We start from the raw sequence: 20,281 nt of genomic DNA, 5'->3' as shown, positions 1-20,281 counted from the left end.
AACTCCTGGTTTCAGGCCTTTCCCAGGCTGCCCGGGGTGTCACTCGCACCAGAAAGGCAGAGGGGTGTAAGGAAACAGAGGGCACGCGAGGAGATGCAGCTATACCTGTCGAGTGCTGGTCTCCAGCTGCAGGTTCATCCGTCCATTTACTTGAAAAGGTGCCCGGATATCGTGGCCTTCACTGGTACCTGCTCCTAGTGTTATACCTGGAGCCTCCCTGGGACCACGTCCTGCAGAACCAGAGATGCTTTGGCACCAGGTCTCTTAATATGGCCCATGAGGGAGATCTGGCTCACCACAAGTCCCGCTAGAAGCCAGCTGGCTCACCCATCACACAGGAACGTGCGCTTCAGGGCACACACACACACGCCCAGAGGAACCCCACAGGATGCTGCCAAGCCGCCGCGTGTCAGGGATCACCCGGGCCCACCACCACGGAGCTGCCAGCAGCCTCACGGCTGTTTGAACACAGAGCTGCGCCTCGCTGCAGCAGCGAGGTTTCCTTCACGGCACTCCAGACACAACGGATGCTGATGATTTGGGGTTGGGATATACGATCCATAGCAGCTGAAGCACAAGGGGAGGAGAGGTAAACAAACTATCCGTTCTGCACCTGAATAAGCAGCAGCGTTGCTATGTTGCTGATTATGTTCTGGGTTCATGTACAACAGAATGCTTTCATGGGGACGTGTAGTACCAGAAATAAAAGGGTGTGTCAGCCACGTATTTGTATTTGCTATTAACGCTGGTTCTGCCTCAAGGAATGCAACTTTTTATTACCTCTAATGCTTGCGTACCATTCATCTGCAATTACATTGTCAGGATAAATGGAAGGCAGTAATTCTGCACCACAAAGATTTTTGTTCACTGGAGGAGCTCTTGAATTAGAGCGTCCTTTTAGGGTAATAAAAAAAATGAAATGCAAATTCTGTAGAAAAGGACCTAACAACTTCTCGTTTCATACATTTATTTGGGATCTCAAATCACACAACTACCTGCTCAGAATTTTCTCTGATTGAACTTTCTCAAGTCTTCCTCCTTGCACAAATCATAAAACAGCCCAAAAAACAATACAAGACAGTGGAGATCTGGAGGTGGCCGATAGCTTTTAATGCACTTTCCTGTTAGTCTGGACTCATTGAGCTTAATCCTGATTGGAATCCCAAGGGAAAATGTCAGTGTCTGTTCATCTTAAATCCCTCTAAAGCGTTTGCTGCTACCAGAAAACAGTCACATAATCAGTCACTATTCCGTGTGCCACAGTCTGTTCACAAGGAAGATTTAACTGAAGAAAGAAGACTCTGGCAGGTCACGACTACAGAGAGTTGTGATGTAAAGTTACAGAGCAATTTCTCTGAATTATCATGGTAGTAACTCACGCGTTAGCCGTGTTCTTCAACACCGCAAATAATATTTCTGGAAAAATAGTCACTTCACAGTTACAGAAGAAGAATCTAATACTACTGAACTCAGTAACAGAAATGGTGCTGACTTCAATAGATTTAAACTTCACTTACCAGGTATGTAGGAGAGAAAAATATAACTATTTCTCTACAATTTAGAAGAGACTCTCCAAGTAGATAGTAGTAATGTAGTCTGGCAGAGGTCATGTTTCTGCACACTTTTTACGTGCACGTGAGAAGAAGCAAAAGTGTACGATTTCTGCTCTCACTTACCTCATTTATGTGCCAACAGACATCAGGATGTAGGATGCTGGTTCACTGCTTGATCAGTAGGATGAAAAGGTCCCTGGACTTGTGAGTGCACCAACTTCCCTTTCTGGGCAAACTTCCTTTCCTGTTGTGATAATTAACTCTTTAGAATCGCTCACTAAACTCTACCATTACGTATGTGACCACATAAATTAATTAATGTTATAAAATCCTTTGTATATGGAAGTAGGCCTCAAGAGAAAAAAGAATTACATATAAAGCTCAATTTCAAAACAGAGGCGCTGCCAGGCATCTCACCACGTCTCATTACGGAACTCACTTCTGGCCTCAATCCCTCCAACATTTACTGTCAGATGGCAACACTTTTCCTTTAATAGGCCAAATACTAAATGTCCTTTCAACAAGGTGGTTTGTTTTACTCTTGCTTTAGAGAGCTCCTGTCAACGGCTATCTGTGCAACTCAGAGCCCATGGCATAATATCAGAGCATGGCTGGGCAAAGGGACCAATAACTGCTTTTTTCCCAAGAACTATTTTCTAACATGTTTCGGGATTTGACTGCTCGTTAACAAATTGAGAGGAAATTTCCAAAACATTCTGCATTAGCCTAGCTATAGCAGTGATGACTTTGAAAATCCCATCCTCAGTCCATAGCTTTAAATTTGGGTCCAAATATAAACCAGTGCAGCTAGTTCAGCCTGAATAAGGAGAAGCTGAAACCATAGGCTTGGAATTTTAAGATGGCATTACACCTGGCACGTAATGAGAACAAACAAAATCCCCCTTTGTAAATTACTCCACTGCTAATTGTTTTAGTAGAGCACAGTCACCGCTGGTGGTAAGATTGCACCAAGGTGGAGCCAGGCGGCTGCTCACTGGGGCAAATGAGGCATTCACTCCTCCAGATGTAACGTCATCACTGCCTCTGCCCAAAAGCAGGGAGATTCATAAAGCAGCCAGAAGACGCAGCCTGGTTATCAAAACCTCACACTTCCCCCAGGCAGCTCCTGCAGTCCCAGATGTGCAGCATGCTTGAAAATTTGGGAGGAAGAACAAAGAGTCAGCTTGGGACACAGGAGACTTTGGTCTCCCTGTCCTCCCACAGGCATCCCACGTGGCCTTGAGCACAGCACCTTCAGGCCCGGGGTGTATTTACACACTTAAATCACACTAAGTAGGATTTCCAAAAGCCTTCGTCTACATCTGAAGTCTTTTCAAAGTCTTGCTTTTGATCTCCCCAGCTGTATTTGCATTACCAAATCAGCTCAAGACCCTACCAGCGCTAGAAATCCACGCCCCCTGCTTGTTCAGAAGCTTTCGGCGCTGCCCTGCGCTGCTCTCCTGCTGAGGAACCGCAGCAGCGCTCCCATCAGCAACCTCAGGCACAAGGAGCAGGGAGGGGTGGCTGACTCACGCTCCACGTCTGCCTCTCCAGTCCACATGGACAAGGTCACGGAGCCAGGAACTTCACAATCTTGTGACTAAACTGCAGCAAGGAGACCAACAGCGGCACCGGCACAGGGAATAAAGATGCAGAAGCTCTGTAAAAGGACAGTGCTCTGCTTCACCTCACAGCCAGGAAAAGGAGGCTTACAGTCCTTACAGTCCTTGGAAAGGGGACATCTAAGGAAAAAGGGCTGCTGAGCGAGCACATCTATTTTTTCATTCTTTTGCTAACACAGCTGTAACAATTTGTTTTGTACTTCTGAAGCAAACAACTGCACTTTCACAGCTGGAGGTAGGGTATAAATATTGTCTCTAGCTGATCCCTTGATCCAGTCCTCCTAGCTGAATTAATCACATTCACAAATCAATCCGGGATTTGCTGCTGTCAGAGCAGATGGCTAGGCAGGTTGCACTTCGAGTAAGGCGGGCACATTCTTCTTCCAATTATCCAGCAGCATTTTCCAACAGCAGATATTTAAAATTAGACCTTTTTTTGAAGAAATACTAAACCTCTCCTGTTCCTTATTCAGCTCAACAAGGGCACTGACCCCTAACTTTCTGCTCTAGTTCTGCCCTCCCGGGCTTTAGTCAATGTATAGAATCGCTGGCGCCCCTTTCCCTTTCAACTGAGTATTTTCTGCCCCATTTTCTTCCTGTCTTCCCATTTTCTGTAGAAAAGAGGCGACAACAACAGATGCTGTATGGCGTGGGGATTTCAAGGCTGCGTTATATTAATTGTGGAGCTGAGTACTACAGGAAAGGGAAGAGAAGCTGCATTCATGCTACCAGCAGCCTTCCATGGCATGGAACAGCAGGAACGGCTAACAGCGCGCCTTTCAAAAAGCCTTGATGGGACTTCCCCACTGCAGCAGTAAATTTGCCATGAAAGACAGTCCTGCTGTTCTCCCAGTGCTCACATCTGTTCTGCATTCAGTGTCTCTCTGGCTGATAATTGCTCTCCTCTCCTCTCTGTCTCCTGCTGAGGAACTGCTAGAGCTGTCAGAGGCATTTCGGCTGAGCTCAATCACGTTCTGCATGAGATGCCTCACTTACCACCAAAGGTGAAGGAGGTTAACTGAGAGGATGTTTGCTGTCCCTGAAAGAATGAAACATTACAAAATAACCCAGAGGAAACAATCCCCCTGTGGCGTCACGAAACCAACCACGCTGATTTACTACATCTATGCAAATGTATTAAAATCATCTCCTTCGCTTTGTGGGTCCATTAGAAAAATGACACGGAACCTAGTCAGACCAAGCCACGGCTGCAGAAGATGCTGCATATACATACAGCAGACAGCCCTAACCCCAGAGGATCACAGAGCCTCAGTATCACCAAAAGGAAAAGCAGATAGGGAAGGAAGCCTGAGGGGGGGACAGTGGCCAAGTTTACACAGCTGTAAATACAGTTTTACATGCCAGCAGCGGCCTAACCGTGACCAGGGAACATTCGCTGCTTCGTATTTCAGCATTTTCCTTCACTGTTTTCCACAAAACGAAAATGGAGTGTTAATACAAAAATGGAGGTAGGTAACATTCAATGTCCTGACATACAAATGTGTGTATTCACTGGAGAAATCACAAGCTAAGGCCTAGGGTTCCTTGTGCTTCGAAACTGATGTGTTCATTAAAACATAGCTGGAAATGAGGCTCCCAAAGCCTTGCATACAGCACAAATCAAGCTGTGTATCTTACACAACGGCCCAGATAGTGAGGTTGCCAACTCCCCAAGACCGACTGTTTATTTTGAAAACCAGAACCCCTACTTTCACGTACACCCAAACGCAGCGTGGCAGGACCTTCGTCTGTCAGGAGACGGTGAGTTTTGGGAAGCCAGGTTGTCCTGCAGCCCACAGGGAACGTGGAGCAGTAGGCACACACACACTCACAGGACCCTTTGACCAGGGCCCTTTTCAGTGCCAGGAGGCTGACATAACGAGCAGCAATTACCCCAGCTCCTCCAGAACCGACTGCATTTCTCTTCCTGCCTGCCTTATCCCCAAAGGCCACGCCAAGATCTTCTTAGCAAACTCGCCCTAGGCCTGGGTCAGCCATCTATTCACACACCTGGAAGAGAAAGCACAAGCTGTGTATGATATTCAAGCTACACATACATTGCAAATTCGTACCATTGCACAGGAGTTTTCCGTTTGTTCCCTATTCTCTTCTCTAGCTTTTACTTTAACAAGCACCCAACTGACACTTTCATACAACTATTACAAGTCAATGACCTTTCCTGAATGAAAGCAGCTGCCCTTCAGCTCATATCCCAAGACCTTCCTGTAATTCATTTCAGTCAGCTTTTTTTTCCCCAACTATTTTGATCATCTAGGCTCAGCAAGCTATCACCTCATTTATTAGTTAACCATACTCAATGGACAACAGAGAACATCATGGAACTGCCCGGGTGATCTCTCTCTACTGTGAGACCTTTTTATTCCTATCCTTTTCTCTTTCTTCCCTTTAATCAACTGTTATTCTTGAGAGCCATTCTTCTCCCACAGCAGCTTAGCCACTTTCTTAGAACTTTTTGGCAACAGATTCTGCTGCAACACACTTGGGTGACCAAGAAGCCCTTCAAGAGGCAGATGCACCGAAGCAGGTGTGCATCGTCCTTCACAGCTGCTAGATTCACGCAGGGCTGCCCACAGCTGAGGAAGAAGGGGTTTACTTCTAACACATTTAACCTGTGGTCCATTAATTCTGTTCTTCAGCACTGGCAGGAGCAATGCCAGCTCTTGAAGCTGAATTCCTTGGATTATCTTTAGCAGCTTTTTCAACAAGGTAGGAAAAAATCTCCAAAGATCAAGAAAAAGAAAAAAAAAAGCAAGAATGAAGAAAGGGAATACTTCGATCAGCTTAACCTAGTGGTCTCTCAGGCAGGAAAGAGATGAGCCAACAAGTGAAAGGAGGAAGAGAACTGAGTTGCTTTGTCTCCTTCAGGCTATGGGGTCTCCTTGACAAACACTGTAACACTGGGCGGTTGGCACCCACACCGTGCCCTATTCCACAGCTGCAGGTTATGCCAGCAGCCTTGATCTTGTGGGAGAGGTGCAACACGGAGCTCTGAAGTGGTGTCTCAGTCCTGTTGAGGTCCCACGCTACGTTGCTGCTCACAAGTGATTTGCACCGAGTTTTGAGGCACAAAAGTGCAAAGCAGAGAAGAGGGCAGTTATCCAGAGTACTCCCAGGTGCCGCCCTGTCCTCCCCTCCACCCTTCACCACAGATGGAAGGAGGAATCCTTACATGCAGAACAGCCACAGAGGAAGCGTATTTAAGACCAAAGACCACACTACAAGTTCAAAGCAGACTCCAGGAAGCTGAGGAGGAAGGCCATGCCTAATAGCAATGACCCCTCCCCACACACACCTATGCTTGATGTGCTACTTTGCAATTAAAACAGTGAAACAGAACCTCTTAATTAAACATTTTATTTAAACCAATACAAGCACCATGCTTAGCAAAAAAAAAAAAAAGATTTGGTTTAAAGTAAACATGCAATGTGAACTAGCAGAGACTAAACAGCATATGGAGGTTGTACTGGTTACTGATATTTTCATGGAATTGTCAAGTTCCCAAGACTGGCCATGAACCTCCCACACCTTTTACCACCCGCAGCACTGGTGCCAACCCTGACACGTCACATCAAGTCTGGATCACGTAGCAAAAGCAAGAGTTTCACTTCTCATGTCCCATTACATCTCCATTTCACAGTTACTAGATGGATGTATCAAGAAGCATTACTTAAAATTTCTCTTGAGCACACTGAAGCCAGGAACAGGCAGCATCCCTTGCTTTTGCACGTTTGACTCAGACTCCTGGTTTCGGTTTAACATTGTTTCTGGACCATTTTACAGTTAAAGGTATAAAAAATGGAATCTTGGTACACTTGCATAAGATGCTCCTTTGGAGAAGTGGAATGGTGTCAACACCCGCATTGCCTCTTCTAATAAATCAGAACAGCATTCATGATTCTAGAAACACACTTAAACCGTCAAATATCAGCATTTACACTTGGTTAAAAAATATCTGAATAGTACAAGTTCATTTTATTGGGTTACCATGCAAACTCATGCTTCAGTTCAGCTTACCATCAATTAACAGGATTGCAAGAGCTGTATCCCAGCCAGCTATTCGATATTTAATGCAAAACAAGTTTATTGTGGCAGAAGTCTCTCTTTATGAGAAACTTTTACGTTTAACTCTGGGCCAAGGATTTTGTGGCCAACTTACTAACTCCTGAAAAATAGGAGTTCACCATGGAAAACGCTGACTCTCAGACCTTTAGCTACAAAGGCTCCCATAAATGGCATCGTAATTTGTTGTTTGAACCCTCTTTAGCGATCTGAAAATTCAAGACAAGTGTCTTCACAGACAGGCAACTCAATAGTAAAGCACAGTCAGAACATACTGGCCTTCCGAACACGGACACATCTGCCTCCTGCTGATCTTAGGTGGGCAGCAGTAAGGAAAATACAGTTCTACGGATAAGGTGGGAAAAATATGGAAACAAATATTTGTGCCGGACGGATTTGGATATAATCAATGTCTTTGTTTAACCAAGTATTAGCACTATCTATATCTCAAGGGCCTAGGACAGAAAGCAGCAGAGAGTTGTGCCAAAGCACTACTTTAGAAACAAGGAAGCCACAAACAAGCCTAGAATAGCAAACATCCTCTGCACACTCATTCTTCAAGTACCTGCAGCTGCTTCCTCACTTCCACAGCTCAGAGAAGGGAAGGAGGCACAGCTACCAAGCAAGACTGTTAGAAGACTAATACTGGTGGGCTGAGCAGCGTCAACATCGCCTTCCACAAGAATGTGGGCTTTAGCACTCTCAACAGGATTTGTTGGCTTTCTACGAGACTTGAGGGGCAGCACCCACGGCAGAAAGTCCTTAAGCGGAGGCAACAAGCACACACAAAGTGAATGGCAAAGAAGAACTCCGAGTGAAAACTTCCAGCACGTGGACATAATCTTTAGTAGCAGAGTTTGCTTGGCAGAAGGTGGAGTGATCCAGAGATGCAGAGCCACGCTCACTCATCCGACTGCAGCAGCTCCTTCCCCCTCCTCCAGAGAGAGGCCCCCTTCACAGTCACTTTTGTTGAGACCTGTGCAAGCAGCAGTTGGATGCTGGCAGCTCACCAGTGTACAAAGTACAATGGCAGAGATTATTCATCCAGTTTTCCCACTGAAAATCAAGCTGAACATTACAAGTGGCAGCTTCCCCTCACCCACCCTGTACTTTGACATGCCTTACCTTTAGCACAATGCTAAGGGAACAACATTTTTGCTGTTTCAAGACCAATACCGTGACTAACATCCCTTTTAAGCCAGTCTTATTTATACAATGTTCATCAAAAATTAATTTTTTATTGATCGCTAGTACAGAATGACCGAGCAACAGTTTCATAATCAACATTTTTTGTCCAGGGAAATGAAATGTTTTTTCCAGTTCAATATGTTAAGAGAAATTTGATTTTAATTACAAGCATTTCCTTCCAGCACTGAAAGATCGATTTAATTGAATCATCCTAGCATGTACTTTGAATAGCTCCTCTCAAGTCAGATTTGTATACAAACAGATGAGCAGTAACATCAAACTAAGAAGAGAGATACCAACACTGATGACCCCTGCAAATAAATTCCTTGTGATCTTACAGGAATTAGTGTTAAAACCGCTAACACAACATATGTTTACAAACAAAAAATAAACCTCCTTTCAGCAAAGGTTTCACAGCATGAAATACTGGCCTCCAAATTTAACACTGCATTCCTTCTCACCAAAGAAATTTGTTAGGGCAGCTGTATTTTAAGGTGTGTTATCAACAGGAAGCTGCTCTTACGCAGATTCTTGTTCAGCAGCACAACAAACACTCATGAGCAAGATAGTGAGATACTGTCACGAGCACTCCTTTTGCCACTGCATCGGCTGAACATGATGTCCCCTATCAGACAACTATTCTACTCGTTATAAAACAGATCTGTAAAAAGACTCGTCATTTATAAAAGTTAAATACTATATTCACATTAGAATCTTTAACTGTTTCAAAGAGATGAACCGTAAGAAAATGAAAAATCAAATCACCACTTATGCAAAAGCTTCACTTGGAATGTACTTTTGACCAACAAGCAGTTAAGAAAGTTAGAGACTGTCATTAAAATACTCAAAAAGCTCTATGTGGCCAACTTCTGTAACAAAAAGAGATATAAATCATTCAGTATCATGAAAAGCTTTAACCTCCTGGACTCCTACAAATGGAGCAGATGACTGGAATTTCAAGGAGAATGAGGTTAGCTTTTGTTTTATAGATGTCAACTGCAACACTAGGCACTAGGAAGAAATGTTACTTGGATTCTTTAACAAAGATTTTACCAAATTTGTAATAAGTGGCAGTGTAAAATTCTCAAGTCATTTTAAAGCTAACAAATTAAAGGCACGCAGTATTAACAGGTGTTCATATAAGAGGAAATGAGCAGAGGTAAACTTCTTAACAGTGTAGTAAGTTATATGCGCAAGACATCTGGTATGAAAGCAACCAGAGTTGTAATTCAGCCCTTAGTTATCTTCTAGTTCCTGCAAGACTGTATTAGCATGAGAAGTGGACAAAGCTTTGCCCTGAAATTTAGTTAAGATTGACTCAGTCAGCTGAGGAATTACTGGAATGACAAAAATTAGTTCCGAGAACTTGAGAAATTTCATATGGACTCAATGAAGGGATAAATGGATGGGTTTGCTGTACAAGGATTTTGCCTTTTTAATACTAACTGCTTCCAGGGAATAGTTTTCAAAACTGAGAAGACATTAGGTCAAAAATTCTGACAAGTAAGTGACAGTACACAATTTTTGCATATAAATGGCTAGTATACCTCATAAGGATGCATCTGTAGCTCAGAAAAGTTAGCGTCAGCTTCCAAGTTATGTTTGTATATAGCTATAAATCCCGAACTGAACGATTTTAGTTATAGAAATATTAGTCACAAGAGTGCAAAAGGATTCCCTGCAGAGAAGTATTCCCTTTTAACAGGTACATATAAGGAAACACCTGCAAAGATTTGTTACTTCAAGGAGACAGACCTGCTATTCTTTGCACAAACTTTGCACAAGAGATGTACTGCAGGAAACAGATGTAAATACAGTGCATTTTTAGATGTAAGTATTCATGTCTGGTTCCAGTATTATCAGGATGGTACATAAATACTTATTACAGAGGTTTTCTTAATGGAAGAAGCCAAGTTTCTCACGCAGCCATTCTTCAGTTAGGTCTTCTGTATTTCTTATTTCAAATACCTAAACAAAATTGTGTTGCGTAAATATTTGAGGTGCTGGTACTTCAAAGGGATAAGCATACAAAGAAATCAATAGCTTTCCACACAAGTTGTCTGAGCTGTAATAAACCGGTAACCAAGTTAAAGAGTTTCCACTTGTTTTCTTGCATGAATGGATTATTAGACTAACATAACATCAGTTGAAAATATACAAGACTAAGCAGCCAGGAATATTAGTAACTTGACAAGTTAAAAATTCTGCAGTTCCTGTTTCTAGACATCATTCTTGTTGTTTAAAAATATATCTGAGAACAGCACATTTACTGCATTTTAAAGTTTCTCTGAAATCGCACCACCTCATACATAGTCTTCTTTAAATATCTAAGCAAGAGGACTGTCTATTTGAACAACAAAAATGAATTTAACCTCCAGGCTGAATTAAGCCTAAAGTTTAGACAGCATGCTCAGTACAAGACAGTTATTTTTTCTTTGAATTACAGTAAATCCATAGCATCCAGCAACATGTTTTCAATATAAGAAACAAGGTTGGGAAACCTCAGAATAGAAGACTCACAAAAAACGCCAACCTAAAGCTTTGTGCTTATCTTAAACTTTTAACATGGCCTTGAAACAAAAAACAAGACCAAAGAAGCCAATAAATTCTTTATTCTCCATATGGGCAAGTGACTTTAGTTCTGATTTTTAATAGCCTTGGTGAGAGGGTAGGTAAATTCTGTATTGGAGTCTTTCAGATGCCCATAAGCAGGTAATCTTTTCAGAAGAGTCCAGCAAGTAAAATCCACAGGCCTTCAAGAATGTTCTCCTACACAATGAAACCAGTAAAATACTTTCCTCTAGTCTACTGTTCCTGTTCTGACAACACTGAAAATAATCGATTTAGTGCTGAAATAGGTTTATTTATCCTGCTAAGTGTATAGAGTACATAGCTGTAAAAAGCACGTTAAAGCCAGCTGACCAGATGGCTTTCTGTAGGACTCGCAAAACAAGCTTCTCAGTGAACCTGCTGCTTGGATATGAGCTCATAGTTAGTCCTGTCCGCAGCCATTTTACCATTTTAATCCTCTTCATGAAACAATTCAGGATTTGTATCATTTTTCAGCTCTGATGGACTGGGCTCTGGACACTGCTCCTCGTATTCTGGCAGTAATGCTACCAACCAATACTGACTTTTTAAGTAAAAGATTTAGGGCAGGGCAGGGTGTGAGGGGAACAAAATTCCATGTTACGGACATGGAACAGCTTAATAGAAGCCAAGCTAATATGCAAGCCACAGTGAAAAATAAAAGGACTTAGCTCACATGCAGAAATAACACCAGGAAGAAGTCACGGCATTAGCTAGAGTGAAGCAAGGCTCAGTGATGGACAGGAATAAAGCACATTTAAAGAGCAAGTAAACAACCTGAACTGGAGACAGGCTATGGCCAGCTTCAGAAGGAAGATAATCACGGACTTCTATACCCACTCCTAGGCTTTCATTCAAAAGTATTTCAGACCAAATAAATTTCTCCCACTTGACAAGCAGTAGTCACTCCAACACAGCTAGTCCCCAGGTTTTTGCCTTCCCATCGAGTCTTCCTCCTCACTCACCAAAACCAACTGCCTGTCTCCTCAAGAAATTCTTCTCCCTTTCTTTCAGATGCTGGAGTTCTCAGGTCTGTAAGATGCAGTTTCAACAGACCTTAAAAAGGTTTCCTTGGGGCTGTAGGTATGCTACTTCTGCTTCCCTCCCATTTATCATGTCAACTTAATCTAACTTAAAAAAGAGAGGTATTTCTTACGAGGTACAAAAGGTAGAAGTTCACAGTTCTGCTTTTGCCCTAATGCACATTTCTAATGGGATGTGGAAGTACTAAGTCAAGATAAGGAAGACTGAAAGGGAATGGTGCTGATGGGGAATTGTGAAATCATTTCACGCTGTATGAAAAGCCTGAAGTGACCATTTAATCTATTTAGTTTTATTGGTCAGAACTAACATTTTGAGAAAACCAGGTGCCAATAATGGAGGAGGCAAACACAGGAAGATTTGGAATTGTTCAGCAGTTGGCACATGTTACGTATTCTGAAGGCTATGGTCTGTAAACATGCAAACCCACAGACCATGCAGCAAAACTAGTCCACAGAATTCTAAGGCTTCGGTGTATACTGCTCATTAACATACTAATTCCCCAAAGTGAAGATATCTATCTTACTAAATGACATTTCAGTTACACGGTTACTTTTTGGAACATCGTCCCTCCTGCCCCCTAAAAATCCAGAAGTCCCCAAATATGCTGCTGTCTTCAGTCTTCCTAAAACAGACTCTATTCACTGTAATTACAAAGTCTCATAACATCCTTCTTGTTTTGAGTTCAAGCAAGACAGAAAACAGCTTCTGCAATATGCATTTAGAGGAGGGACAGTTACTTCAACTAGTCAAGCGTACCTTAGTGAGTTCAGCTGTCTGTACAAGCTTATTCTTGCTCCCAGCATACATCATCTGCTGTTCAGGCTTACATCCTGTAGTTGTGTGGGAAAAAAAAAAGAAAAAAGAAGTTGTGTTTGGTTATTTCAACTAATACCTCAAAAGACTTCAAAAAAATCCAAATTGAAAGCTGAATTAGGCCACTTTTTCATTCAGGAAAGTGACCTAATTCTTTATGTACAGTATTATCCTTGCTCATACTTTCATATTTGGCACTTGAAAAGCATTTCCTGACAGCATAGTTACACAGGTTCAATTGGTGGTCTCAACACGCATCTGTATTTCTGCTTAGAAACATCAAATATTGCAGCAAATAGAATCACCATTCAGAATAAAACAGCCAACAAAGCAGTAATTCCCATCGCTGCAGTACCGTGCTGATTACATTACATATAATTCTTTGCCATCCTGCTATTTCTGGAAGATTCCCAAGGCTCTGCTAGTTATACTCCTATGGATCTTTACTGCATATGCCTTTGAGCTAAAAATCACACTAAGAACAAACCCAGGCAGTTTCAATGTTGTCTGTTTCCCCCAAATTTCAGTCACAACGGAAGCTAACTGGCTGCTCACGACTCCTAGCTAATGGTTCTTTGTTTCTGACGGCAGTATCGTTCTAACACCTAGCTTACTGTGCAGAAAAAAAAAATAGAAACAGAAAACCTCAAGAAAAGATTTTCTTTTCTTTAGAAGCTTCTCATTTAGAAGTTTCTAGATATAAGTGGACTTATAAATTTGACATCCCATAAGGAACATTGCCTAAATTATCTTTTTGAAGTACTACAGGTTTGCCTGCCCGCTTTGCTATTGCAAAGCCTCCCAGGAAGTTTCTTACTGCTGCTCTAACTCACAAAACATCTGTCCTTCTGAAGAGAAGTAACACTCAGAGAATACATCCAAAGATGCTCCAGTAACCACAGAAGAATATAGTCACTAGCTGCTATTAGCTACCTGGTTACTCTAGCTCTGAGTGATGAAGTGTAAAACAACGCAGGTTATCTCCTGGAGGATAACGAGGATAACCCACTGAGGGCAGCGAGCTGCCCTATTACGATTCAGAACACAGAGGGAAGCCACAGAAGCGATTCAGCTCTGTAAGTGCAAAGCAAGTCACAGGTTCTTTGGCTTCTGTTCAAACCACAGAGTTCCCTGTGCAAGTCAGTTTACGCTGAGGATTGCTGTAAAGCAAGCAAGAGGAAGCCACTGCTCTGCACAAACCTGGGATGACTTCTGGTTACAGTCTTTCTCCTCAACCACTGTCCGTTCAGCCCATCATTTTTACCTGTCCAGACCTGAGCTAAAGAATCCTCTGCTCTCCTCCTCATCCGCAGCTGTGACAGTCCTTTGCACCTCCACAGCACTGCTGAGTTGCTGCCCATCACGTACAGGGCCCCTAAGAAACCCTCTTCACCCCCACCCTAACCCTTTTACATCATCCCAGTCCTCTCACAGGTAGACACAGGTTCCCCTGAAGGAGAGGAATTGTCTCCCACCTAGTTGCTAACATCCCACGATGGACAGAGGTGTCCAGAAGCCTTCAGAAACAGAGGTGGCATCTTCTAGCTCTCTCCTCACTCATTTCCTGAGCTCAGTCTGGTCATATTTTGACACATCCCCAAGATTTGAGGGGAAGCCAACAGGAAACACATTAGGCTAGATCTACACGAACAGATGCAGAGCACTCCAGGCTCCTTTCACTTACAGGAGAACGTTGCTGAACATGCCACTGAGATCACAGCGGGCACATTTAGAAAGATGCACCGCTTGGAGAGCTATGCAGGAAAGTAACGTTTCTGTTCAGCCTTCAGAAACGGAAGAGAAAGGATCTCTTCTACCCTCCTCCCTAAGTGCCTTAAATATGAACACCCAAGGTGATGAAAAACCCTAGCAACTAGGGAAGTCTGGGCAGATGGAAGTGTTGACACTTGTCATGAGCTGAAGATGAGGACAGAGCTCGTATATTAGAGGCTCCTCTCCCCCAAAAAAGGTCTCCAGCCAGCACCATAGCCTTATGGCACCTTGAGTCCAGCAGTGGCATAAATAAAGTCACACATCTGAAGCATTACTTGAGCATTAAGCACTTCTATCGCAAAGAACACCCCCAAATTTATAGCACATAGTAGCTACCATTCACAGCGTTCACTCACCAACTGGACTGGAGAAGATAAAGCACAGCGGGTAGGAAACTCTTCCATCTTCATGCTGATACTTGTAACTATACACAATAAATGTTTTTTCTGAGGTTAAAGAAACTAGGAAAACAATTATTTTGTTAGGATATAATCCTCAATGATCAGAGCCTGATGCAGGCACAAATAAGTCACGCGCTCCAGACGCCTCAAATTCACTAAGTAGTCTCGCTGCCTTTTATTTTCACTTCCATATTTGACTTCCAGAATTGGCCCCGCCTGTTTTTACCAACTTCTAACTGCAGCTGGGGAGAGAGGGTCGTCTTTGTACTACTACTTCACATCAGAAAGCCAAAATCACCCTTTCATTGCAAGCTTTCCTCCCCTAGCTTTGTAAAAAGACTTCCCACACCCACCTCTAAGTTCCTGGATTTCTTTGCAGACCAAGCACTTCATTGTTTCAGGTGTTTTGGGGAATTTGACCTGAAGTTTTAGCTAGGATTCCTGCTTTACAGCCTCCTACTGCACTATGGTCATGAAAGGAAAGATTCAGAACAGCACCTGGAACATGGCCAGCCACCTTCTGAGGATACTGGCAGGGGATATTTTCTTTGCTTGTAACTTAAGGACCCCTCTTATTTCACCTAGTTATAAAGAATAATTTACTTCCCCCCTCGCTCTACTCCCTTCCCCCCGAACACACACACCTCTTTTACTAGAGGCATATGATTTAGGGAAGAATCCCTACAGGACTCCCAAGCGCGGTAACCGGCAGTTGTCTGTAAGTAGCAACATACAAAACTGGCACAATTTACTCACTTCTTGACATTAACAGCAGTATGGCTTCACTTCCCCAAATGTTACAGAGCATGGTTTAAAAGGAAATAAAGTCTTGGGAAAGGCTTAACTGTATCAGTCATTGCTTGAGTAAGCTTTTAAGTGGGACAACCAGCCAGTGCATGGTGAGAATTGATCCCTAGGATACCTCACAGATAAAATATTACTGAAGGCTCACTACAGGCAAGCATTGGCCTAAAAAGGTGAAGTCCAACTTTGAACATCTTGGACAGCTTCCAGGAGTAAGCCAAACGCCAGCAGCACAAGAAGGATATCGAGGTTGTCTCTCAGGCAGTTCATCCTTTAGCTCATCAGGAGAAATACCCTGGTAACATTAAACAAAAGCAATGTTTGAACAAATTAACTTGCACTTGAGGGTGTAACCGAAGGCTAAAGCAGAAGAGTGGGATAGTGAAACACCTGTAAGTTAGATACACATCTATGGTTTAACTGATAACGATCTCTCGTACAAGTTACTAGAGCAGTTTAGGAAAGCTTGCCTGCTAAGAAATCCCTATGACTAAGCACAGAATTAATGTTAGCATGAATAATCATTCCTATTTTAGGCATAATGAGTTTAGAAAACATTTTGGCTCTGGTTGGATATGCTGGCAGCTACTGTGGTTTTCTAACTCTAGCATTAAACAGAAGTAAGCAAGCACACCCAAAAAAGTACCCGTTAAAGTCCGCTACATAAAAGGTGCTTTTGAAAAATTGCTCCTTGTACAAGCAGAGAGTCCCCACTTTATTCGAACACTGCATTAACTTCTACATTCTAGGGAATAAGAGCTGCAGTTAATGCTCAAATCCCTGGGAAGGATTTAATTTTGCCCTACGTACCATTAAGAAACACTACCCACTGGGCTGACCTTATTATGCCACCTATCAAATTTAGGATCTGCAGAGGATTAGCAACCCTAGCTTCTAATTGATGGCAGACCAGTTCGGAGCCACATATGCAGGTCCACAAAGAAATGCTGCAGAGCGCTCTTCAAAAAGCCAGCAGGTGCCAAAGACGCCTTTTACGTACAGAGTTGTACAAGAACAGCTCTAAAATAACTTATCTTCTGTGCCATTAGTCAACTCCATTGTTTCTGCATAGCTCCGCTATTAATAGTGCTGTGCTTTACATGCAGAGTGACCATGCATTTAAATAAGCTCATGACCCAAATTAGATTAAGAGTTTGATAACAATTTGAAACTAAGGCAGTACCTTAGAGACAACAATACATTGCAGGCTGAAGATACTCTTATTTACAATTCATTTAACAAACCTCATGCTCCTCATCCAGTACCACCAACTGCTTATCCTTGTCGATTTTCACTAAAATCGAAACAAAACACAGATCAACTTTCAACTGATTTATACAACGCACGCATAAAGCTTTAACACACACATAGGTACGTTCCTCGTCTGCTCTGTTTCTTCATTTCCTATCCCAAGGCTTCACAACATCCCTGAAGTCAAAAGCAGTACAGTCTAAGGCTGTTCACAGCAATAAGCTTTTTACAAATTTCAAAGACAAGTGTCAAACTCTCCTACTTAAACGCTATAAAATTTGTGAACTGAAAGTGACCATACCCTAGCATTTTTTTGCTACATTGCTAATTTGCTAATTTTGCTATTTTATTTTACAGCCAGACATGGACTCTGAGCCACAGCTAGCTGCAAAAACTCTACTAAGAGCAGACGAAGCCAAGCCTTCTCTCCTTAAAACTGTGTTTTTCTACTGTTAAAATTACAGGCAGAATGGAAAGTACTTAAGTTCATAGCAGTAATAGTCTCTTGGATCCTGTTTATCTGTTACGGCAACAAAATTACACGGGAAGGAAGAGAAGATTTTCTGCAAAATCTTGCAGTTTTGGCCAGTTGTGTTTTAAACTTACTTATAATGGCAGCATTGTTGGTTTCTTTACGAAACCGGAATTTTCTCAGTTTCTCCACCAGGTCTTCAGCAACATCACAAACCACCAGAGATTCACTCTACAAAAGGGAAATGGCAGAGGAGAGGGACAGATAAGGGAAATCTTTCTAGTAACACAGAAAAAAAAAATCCCATGTCATGCGTATCTGCCCATAGCTCTTATGAAGTGGAACTGCAAGCACTTGGCTAAAGTTTCAGAACATACACTTAAACCAGTAAAACCATGAATGAAGGCAAGTTTTAAGAACAAAAACCCACTTATCTGTTCTTTTATCCGTCCTCAAAGCCACAAGGTTAGTTGTAAAAATTTTAGCCACTCCTGAAGTGGGATGTTTTTGTTTTTTAAATCAAGGATTCCTGCTTCTGCCATATAGCTCTTAAAAGCAAAGAAATCTTATTTCAGGACTTCACTTGGGAAATAAACCATAAAGAAGCCCTTTATGGTGCCAGTAAACTGGCTAAGATAATGTAAGAATTTAAAAAAAATAGGAACTACTGTTGACATTTCAGAATACAGATAATTGTCAAGGGTCACTGCTTTTTTTTACCCAAAAAGCATTAACTGAACTTTCGAGATTTACATACACAACGCATTTAAGACGCTTCAATCGAAAAGCAGGCGTGCTTTCTTTCCTCCGTGTGCCCGTACGCCGCCGAGCCCAAGTTTTCAGAAGAAATACCCAGATAACGCTTCATTAGTCACCCCGCTGGGGATGGGGAAGGAAGCGAGCGTTTCACAAGCAGGTTATCTTCCATTACACACGCAAGCTTTTCGACTGCACCAAGCCAACCCCTGCCATTTCCTGAGCAACGTTTTACACACGCGATCACCTCAGCTACGAGCTGCAAGCCGGCCTGACGAGGCAAAGCTATTTCCCACCTCCAGCTTGCTCATACTATTCTACTTGTAAATTCCTTACGGTAATAAGACTTTTTTTCTGACAGAACAGTTATATTTCAAGGCGTTTTTAGAGAAGCGCTCGAAGAAATACTTGCAGGACTACCCGTACAAGACCTTCTGAGGAGATGTTCCAACACAGCTTATGGACCACAATAAAGGCGCTATTTAAAGCCTAAGTTTTAGCTGGCCGGCACGCTCCTTTCCTCCAATACCGGCTGGAAGGAGTCTCCTCTCCTTCCCCCCGCCCCAAATCCCCTCGCAGATACCCCACATTTGTCGTTATTCCCAAAAAACCTGCGCGCCCCCTCCCCCCCGCGCTGTCCCCTCACAGAGCCCCCCTCCCCTCAGGCGGCGCGCGCCCCCTCACCATCTTGCGCGCGCGCCCAACCGCCGCCGCTCGCGCGCCGCCAACGGAAACCGCCGCCTCCCCCCCGGCCCGTGCTGCGCCTGCGCCGCCGAGGCCCCGCCCCTTCTCTCTCTGCCCCTCCCTCCGCCTCCCGGCCAATCAGCGCCGCCGCCTTGGGTTGGGCGGGCGCAGCCACGCGCCGACGGGTGGCGGGAAGGCTCAAGGCCCGCGGGGGAGGGAGGGGCGCAACGTTGTCATGGAGCCGAGGCTCCGCCCCCCGTTGTCATGGCGATGAGGCTCCGCCCCCTGCTGTCATGGCGACGCGGCCCCGCCCACCCCGCGGTATCCTAGCGACCGGGCGGGGCCGTGCGCAGCCGGCGGGCGGCCCGAGGCTTCCCTCAGGATCGGGCCCCGGCCCCGGGAGCCGCGGCTGTGGGACGGCTTTGGGGTGGGGAGGGCTGAGGAACCCCAAACCTGCGGGGTCAGGCCAGCCCCGGGCAGGGTGTCCCCATAAAGGCCGCTGAGGCCTGTCAGTGAGCTCAAGGCTTTGCCCCTTTGCCGAAGTACCGGGGAATATCCGTGGAGAAATGACACGGCTGTGAAAAAACCGCCCTCGGGTGGGGTTTCCACCTTAATAAGGTTCAGAAAATTCCAGCGCAAGGCAGGCGTGAGGCTCAGTAATGTCTGCCCCTCAGAAAACTTCTTTTTTTATACAAGTTGAGTGTGATTCTGGACGCGACCCAGGACTCGGAGCTGGCAAATCGCGAGCACCAGCGCCGCTCTTCCATAACAGGCTGCTGGCGGCCGTCTGGCCGGCAGCCGGGGGAAATATCTGGCTTTTGTCACCCTGCTGCGACGTTCGGCTGCCATAACGCTGCCTCCTCAGACCTGCCGCAGCACCGGCTGCTAAAGGGGTCATCCTCTTGCCTGCTGAACCAGGGTGAAGAGAAGTTATACTAACAAATGCCAGACCCACAGGACAAAACGGCACGTTTTCAGGCAGAGTTTAGCGAGCGCCACAGAAGAGGAAGGCTGCCGAGCAGCTGCGGCTGCGTCCCTTTCCCTCCCTATGCTCTATTACGTGTATTCACCTCCCTACGCTCTATATTACGCTCCCTACGCTGCTATTTCCTCACGGGGCGCCGCGCAGGGAGGTCGCACTCATTGCAGCGCGCCAAGGGCGCTGCGCAGCCCCCTAAAACCCCCCGGGAGAACCGGGAAGCGCCGCGGGGCCCGGCTGCAGGCGGGCTACGCAAACTGCGCAGCGCCGCG

The 20,281-nt window shown here is 44.3% G+C and overlaps 1 protein-coding gene across 3 annotated transcripts; it reads right to left on the bottom strand.

The window, feature by feature from the left end:
* Positions 1 to 6,534: 6,534 nt before the first annotated feature.
* On the bottom strand, positions 6,535 to 19,186 carry GMFB (glia maturation factor beta). 3 transcript variants are annotated; one of them, XM_080594450.1, is made up of 8 exons: positions 19,031 to 19,185; positions 17,725 to 17,821; positions 17,112 to 17,161; positions 16,113 to 16,162; positions 15,019 to 15,101; positions 12,833 to 12,906; positions 12,052 to 12,064; positions 11,224 to 11,538 (listed from the first exon to the last, which is right to left on the bottom strand). In XM_080594450.1, the coding sequence occupies exons 1-7, from the start codon at positions 19,031 to 19,033 to the stop codon at positions 12,059 to 12,061; spliced, it is 363 nt and encodes a 120-aa protein (XP_080450576.1). In that variant the 5' UTR covers positions 19,034 to 19,185; the 3' UTR covers positions 11,224 to 11,538; positions 12,052 to 12,058. The 3 variants fall into 3 exon arrangements, with proteins under 3 accessions (XP_080450574.1, XP_080450575.1, XP_080450576.1); XM_080594448.1 differs by lacking the exons at positions 11,224 to 11,538; positions 12,052 to 12,064 and adding an exon at positions 6,535 to 10,411 and having other exon boundaries at positions 19,031 to 19,184; XM_080594449.1 differs by lacking the exons at positions 11,224 to 11,538; positions 12,052 to 12,064 and adding an exon at positions 10,419 to 11,212 and having other exon boundaries at positions 19,031 to 19,186.
* Between the last annotated feature and the right edge of the window lie 1,095 nt (positions 19,187 to 20,281).

The sequence above is a fragment of the Anser brachyrhynchus genome, assembly GCF_964034855.1.
Source record: "Anser brachyrhynchus genome assembly, chromosome: 5".
Classification (NCBI taxonomy): domain Eukaryota; kingdom Metazoa; phylum Chordata; class Aves; order Anseriformes; family Anatidae; genus Anser; species Anser brachyrhynchus.
This window is presented reverse-complemented; position numbering and strand designations above follow the sequence as displayed.